Genomic DNA, 7,431 nt, shown 5'->3' on the forward strand with positions numbered 1-7,431 from the left:
ACTACATGACTATTGAAGGAAAGCAAAGCGACATCGATAGCAAATTATTTCTAGAGAGTCTAAAGAAGGTAAAATTATTATAGCAATGTTTCTTCATGTCTCCATTTCAGCATTTGTACTTTAGGAAAAATTGATTATTTCTTTATCTACACAATTTAAAGCAGGTTACATCTAAAGTCTTTCACTGTAATACAATATAATATCTATACCAACTCAACATCTACAGCTATTGTCTTTTGACTGCTGTGTTGTTAAAAACTCAACTTGAAAAAATCATTCAGTCTCTTGCTGATTTTAACTGATACGACGACTGAAGACAATAAAATGTTCAGAATTAATAATAGTTTACTGACTGACGTTCTTCATACCACTACTACTACTACTACTACTACTACTACTACTACTACTACTACATAAAATCACTTATTTTTCGTGGATGGTTTAAATTTCGTTGTTTTCGAGGTATGAAGAGGTCCATGCATTCATGTTTACCACGAAATTTTAAATGTCATATAAACACAATTACTCAATTCTTATTCAGTCACGAAATCAAATTTTCACAAGCCATTTCACCCTAACACATTGAAAATTTGACCCAAGGAAAATATGTGATTTTGCAGTTATTGTTAGGCCATTATTTACACAATGAATTGTCGACGGATTTCTCGTTATTAACCGATCATGACAAGGAATACAAGGCGGATGTGACCGGTCGGCAGGGGAAGCTCACTCCTTCATGGCATCTGATCCCGCCTCTGATATATTCCGTGATTGCTCTGCTCCTATTTTGTATTGTTTAAGGGACTTTAGAGCTTGAATACTAATCGCTATTTCCATATATTTATAATGCAGTCCTTTAAATACCATGTTGGTTTTCTTTAAAATTGTGTTCTAAAATATGATCTTCATTTAGGTTTCCTTTGACGGTAAGACGGGAAGAATTCAGTTTGATGCCATTACCGGGGCACGTGTGAACTTTACGCTTCATCTGTATCGTCACGGTGGAGGTGAAGACATCATCACCAGGGTAATATTCATACATCTGAAAATTTTGCTGAAATACTTTAGGATTCACATTTAATTTCACCTCTGAGAGGAGATTTGATTGTCCATCCATTTTGACAATTGGCTACTCAGTAGTTGCTAGGGAATTTTCTTTACCGATATTACCAGAAATCTATGTATGTAAAAAAATCTTTAATTCTGTTATATACAGGTATCACCTTTTTTGCATGATTTTTACAGATTTTTTTAATGTTGACTGCTATATCTTAAAAAAAAAAATAAAAGGTTAAATATATAGTTGGAAGCATGATTGATTTACTTTTGATTTCCCCAACATTATATATAGAATATTATCTTTGAAAAAAAATAGATATAATTTTGCCGTGAATTAACATGTTTGTCCAACTTTCCAACTTGAAAACCCCTTCTGCGTTTCTTTTTTGAAGAGTTCTGTAAGGAAAACAATTTGCTTAAGCCACTTGAAGTTCTCAATTTATACTTGTATAGATTTCAAACAGTGCTACCACGTCTGAAATGAATACAAGTTGATAAATCCTATTGTTATAGCTCTAACAATATTCTACTCATCTCGGTCAAAGTGTGAAAAAATGCTTGATTCCAGATCGGAGAATGGTCACCAGCTACGAATGCGGAAGGTGGAAGATTTACGAAGCTGAACGAGTCTGAACCACATAAGAAAGGGACCAAGAACCTGTTTGACGGCATCCAGCGTGTGGCTGTGGTTTTGGCATGTGCATTAATTAATATTAATATTATAATAGAAATGTATTTTCGATTAATTTCCATAAAAACACGTTTCCCTTAAATGCATTATAATTGGGTCACTTCTAAAATAGGAGAATTTTTTCTCCTATTTTAATTTATATAATCAATTTGTTCGTATATGTTTTGGAAATAAAAAGAATATCTAGGAGAAAAGTTTAACTATTCTGTCAAAGGTGTAATAATAATTTTGTGTAATATTAATTCGGTGTCATTTTTGTCATAAGAGTTTTGGGAGAAATAAATGTACACCCGAGTTTTAAGCTTCTTATTCATTTCCATTCGAAATGCATCCGTACTTGTATTTTCTTTGCATCATGGACATAAACTAAATTACAGGAGGCTCCATTTGTGATGTTGAAGGATGACTCCACATTGGAGGGGAACAGTAGATACGAGGGGTTTACGATTGACCTGTTGGAGGAATTGTCGAAAAGGTGTGGATTCGAATACGAAATATATCACGTTAAGGAATACGGGTCTCCAGTTGGTGGAGGGATGTGGAATGGAATGGTTGGAGAAGTCATTGATGGGGTAATTATTGTATATAAGAAAAACTTTTAAATTTTATTATGAATTTCCGTAGTTGACATTCAAATTAATTACTTGTTCTTCCTCCTGTACGAGAAATTATGTGAGCTTTTTTTTAGGCACTTACTCTTGTCAAGGATCATTTTATCAGGCATGCTTTTCAAAATGTGTACATGTATTATAAAAAACACTGATTTATCAATATGTGGAGTTATTCCACTTCGCAGGGATATGGCATTTCATTACTTTTTTTTATGCTTTAGAGCAAGAAAAAAAAAAGTTCCACTATGGAAGTGCACCTTTATTTCAGTAAAACTGATTCATTCTTAATTCTTTGCCATATTGTCTGTATTACTGTGTTTGAATATCATAAAAGCATCTATCTATTTTAAGAACTTAATGTTTTAATTTTAAAATAGAACAGAGGTCCATGTAAGACCTGTTTGCAAGTGCGTTATAAACAAAATTTGATAACCATAATTGCAATTACATCTAACCGTATGGTTTTTTACAATAAATACATAGGGTGAAGAAGAAAGCGAACATTGATGGAAATCAAAAATAAACTAATACAAGCTTTTGATGAGGGCAAAAACACGAACCACTAAAAATTCTAGAGGTTTGATCAGTTGCCTAGCAGGAGTAAGCATCCCTTGTCAAACGATCACACCCGTCGTGGGCCTTATGTTTTGATCATCTTGACGGACCATCTGTAGTCAAATTTAGTATAAGAACAAAGATCTAGTAATTGTAATGAAACAAATCAGCCAAAATACAGCCAAATGGGAGATATATTTACTGGTTTCTGCTGACAAAGCAGGTACCCGGTAACAACATTGTCTTTGTAAGGCTCATTATATAAATTGTATCTTAGAGGAACTTGGATTTAATTCTACAAATGTAAGTAAAACTTGGATTTAATTCTACAAATGTAAGTAAAACTTATACTCATAGTTCCATTTCTAAGGAAGAAGTTCTTTAAAATCATCAGTTTTGAATATTTTTAATATTCCAAACAACCAAAATGAGTTTGAATTATCATATCTTTTAGATCCCGATACTTTATAAAAATCCTCCCAAACAAAATTACGTAGCGGGTTCCGTTATATGTTCAACCAAGCCCCTTTCTTTACTCTTAACTTATAAAATATTAACAGTAGTGAAGAAGAAACTTCAAGTGTACTATGCAACAATATAATCGAGAATTGGTGTAAATCAGATATGGATACTTATAATTTCAAAGAAACGTTTTGACAAGGACAATTTGAAATCACAAGATTTAACCAAAACCAACAGCTTAAAATTGTACGACTTTTCAACTTTATACACAACCATTCCCCACGATAAATTAAAGTCCAGGCTTTTCGATATCATTGACAGCTGCTTTTTCAATAAAAATGGAACTCGTAAATTAACTTACCTTGTCATTGGTCATTTGCAAGATTATTGTTTTAAAAAACATGCTGAATGTACACACAAGTACTCTGACGTTGACATAAAAAAGATGCTCGAGTTTCTGATTGTCAATATCTAAGTGGTCTTTGGAGACAGTCAGACTATGTCTTCCAACAATCTATCGGAATTCCCATGGATACCAATTTCGCCCTGTTATGCATATGAAGCAGATTTTTTTCCCAAAATCTTATACGTGAAAAGAAGAAAGCGCTTGCTGTGGTCTTTAGCTCGACATTTAGATATATCGACGACGTATTGTTAATTAACAATGGTCATTTTCATTCTTATGTCGATATAATATATCCTGGTGTACTTTACATAAAAGATATCACAGAGTCTGACACATTTAATTCATATTTGGATATTTTACTTGAAAAAAGACTTTAACTGTAATCTAACAACCAAGCTTTATGATAAACTTGATGGCTTTAACTTTTCAATCGTCAAATTCCCTCACTTATGCAGCACTATACCTTCATCACCTGCATACGGGGTTTATATCTCTCAGTTGATTCAATATGTAGGAGCATGCTCTACAAATGTACAATTTCTAAAACGAGGTACATTTGTTGACAAACAAGTTGATGAAACAAGAATATCATCAGTCTCGTTTAAAGTCATCATTTTGTAAGTTCTATGGTCGATGCAATGACCTTGTCAGCAAATACAATTTATCATTGAATGAAATGCTGACTGACGTTTTTATTTTAATTGTTAGTCCATTCATGAACTGAATTGATGAGGATTTTCCTGTTATTACCGGATCATGACAAGAAACACACGCCCGTCGGCAGGGGATGCTCACTCCTCCATGGTACCCGATCCCACCTATGATGTTTTTGAGGCTCTGATGTGATGGACTGTTGAGCTTGAATACTGGTCGTTATCTCCATTTATTTGCTAACAAGTTCATCATATACATGTTTAACGAATTTTCGAAATATTGACTTTAAATGAGGTTGTTGCAAACACCATAAGATCAACTTATCTCTCAGTAGTCTGCCTAGATTTAAAAACCGATCGTCCTCGAAAGATGCTCTTGCATATCGAATAACTGCGATATGGTTAAACACAAAGTACAGGTGATAGAGGGATATTACTTCATGAATAAGTAACTTGACGATGAAAAGGTGAACTCATCTTGTTTTCATACACTTCTGTTAACAGTTGGCTTTTACCACTTCAGTGAAAATCTAAATATGAAACAGATGTAGCAGATAGACTCTATGGTGTCTTACTTCAACTTGGATATATGGAGTGGACATATGAATGAAAATAACTGTTGTTATTGATAATACATCGGTCATGTATTCAAAAGTCGAGATGTTTTTGTGTTTTTGTCTTCTCATGAAGGAGTTTTGAATAAATTCTGCTTCATAAGAATATACAAAAAGGTCAACTAATACAGGAATACAATAAGTACTTATCAAAATTTCAACAGTTTGTTGGAAAACGTGATCTCCGAAGACTGTATAAATGTTGTTAAAGAGGAACTTCAGCATACTTTTGATATCAAATTCAGGGTTCTTGTGTGTAGAATGAGAGTGATTTTTAACAAAGTAATTTTGTTGGTGACCAATCACATTAAATCCGACTTCAATTTTTATTGAATAAATCTGTTGACTATGATATTAAAAAGCCTAGTTTTTAATTTATCTTAAGGAATGGTCGTAAAAAGTTTAGAGAAGTCTTACTATGTAATGTTACTGACTTTTGAAAAAAAAAATGGCGATTTTGTTTTCTTAAAGCTTTTTGTTTTTTTTTGAAAGTCTATATTTGATAAAACAACACTCTTATAATATGCTGTAGAACAGTATGTCTGAAACCATTTTTCTTCATCAGTTAAGAAAGAACTAAAAAAGTCTACTCTAGTTTTATTTGGAATTTATTTTCCTACAAACTTTTGTTTTTTTGTGTAACTCTTCCATGTTTCCTTTGCAGAATGCAACATTCGGTATGGGTGCTATTTCTATTACCTCCTCCCGAGAAAAGGATGTAGATTTCAGTCTGGGTGTCATGACAACAGGTGTCAACCTTCTGATCTCAAAACCTAAAGTAATGGACTCAATATTCCAGTTCATGGAACCCTTTTCTCTAAAATTATGGATGGCAATCGTTGGTGCGTCGGTCGGCGTGTCTCTTTTGTACTTTAGCTTGGATTATTCAAGCGAGGAACGTAAGTTTTCCGCCAGGGAAACTTGGTGGTTTTCTATCGGAACACTTCTAATGCGAGGGACTGACTTTGCTCCTCGTCCTTCTTCCCAAAGGATACTTACAGCCGGGTTCTTGTTCTTTGTATTAATCACGGTATCATCTTATACAGCTAACATGGCGGCTTTTTTGACAACGAACAACCTTGAAAAACAAATACAATCATTAGAAGAACTTGTTGATAGCCCCGAGTATGAATGTGGAACAGTAAGATCTTCCGCTACTATGAATTTCTTTAAAACTAGTGACAATAAAATCTATCGAGCTGCTTGGAAGAAAATGAGCCAAGGGGGACTAGTTGCTTCCTCGCAGGAGGGTCGTGAGAGGGTTAAGAGAGGAAAATACGCCTTTATATTTGATTATATGATTAACTCGTACTCGGAACTCACGACATGTGAAACCAAAATGGTGGGGACCCCCTTCAGGCTTCAGGAACATGGCGTTGTGATGAAACAAGGAGCACCTTTCAAAACGAATATTAATATCAATCTCCTTAAAGTTAAGGAATCCCCTGTCATGGCACAATTAAAGAATAAGTAAGTACAAGTGAATAAGTGAGTATAAGAAAATAAGTATTAAAAGAATATCTAGATATGTGAATTTCGTGTTTTCGGATAAGTTTTGAAAATGGTTTTCCTAATTTCTATTTTATTTTGTATTTCATAAAAAATGTTATAATTCTATAATTTTAAGATGGTGGGAAAACAAAAGGAAATGTGATCTGATGGAAAGCCAGCCTACAGTGGAGTTTGGAATAAAACACATGGCGGGGGTGTTTATAGTGGGAGCGGCGGGACTTGTATGTGCAATTCTATTCTTCCTTGTAAAGAAGTGGTTTGTCTACGTGAAAAATAAAGAAAAGTCCACAGGGCCAGACACGGGAACTAAGGAGACTATTTATAGTCCTGATAAAAATATCAGTAAAGAAGACATAGCGAACGCGGTCAGTGTTTGATGCCATAGCATAATGAAAATATAATTCGACAAAGTATAAATCGCAATCAGCTTTTACAATAAGCAAGTGTCTATAAAAGTCATAGTTAAAAGTTCCAATGTATGTGATGTATATACATATGGGATTACCCGGTATATTGTGTAATTTTGAATTTGTCTTTCCCAAGAAGTTGAAATTGGGAGACTTGAAGGGTAAATATCCAACAATTCAATGGATTGAGGACATATATCTATATAATACATGTATTTGTTATATCATTATTTTTTGAAATATATGTACATATATACCTACAATGTCTATCATTACCAATGTTTTACTGTTAAAGCGGTCAAAAACAAAAATGGACGTGGGACCGCTGGTTGAGATGGATCTGTTGTTGGACCGTTACGATTTTTTTTTTCAACAAGGTAGTCGTGAATCGTGTAATCTTATAACCTCATATGTTTGTCACCATGATTTTGAATCATTTGTACAAAATAAAGAAAATATGA

The 7,431-nt window shown here is 33.7% G+C and overlaps 1 protein-coding gene across 1 annotated transcript; it reads left to right on the plus strand.

The window, feature by feature from the left end:
- Window positions 1-5: 5 nt before the first annotated feature.
- On the plus strand, window positions 6-7,353 carry LOC134246676 (glutamate receptor ionotropic, kainate 3-like; the record flags this gene model as incomplete). The annotated part of the gene is made up of 6 exons (XM_062729045.1): window positions 6-68; window positions 914-1,027; window positions 1,628-1,753; window positions 2,128-2,322; window positions 5,716-6,521; window positions 6,679-7,353. Coding segments are annotated over 6 exons (1,566 nt in total), but the record flags the coding sequence as incomplete, so codon positions are not given.
- Between the last annotated feature and the right edge of the window lie 78 nt (window positions 7,354-7,431).

Source organism: Saccostrea cucullata, unplaced genomic scaffold, assembly GCF_032062105.1.
Source record: "Saccostrea cucullata isolate Sc308-1 unplaced genomic scaffold, CSIRO_AGI_Scuc_v1 ctg19944, whole genome shotgun sequence".
Lineage (NCBI taxonomy): Eukaryota > Metazoa > Mollusca > Bivalvia > Ostreida > Ostreidae > Saccostrea > Saccostrea cuccullata.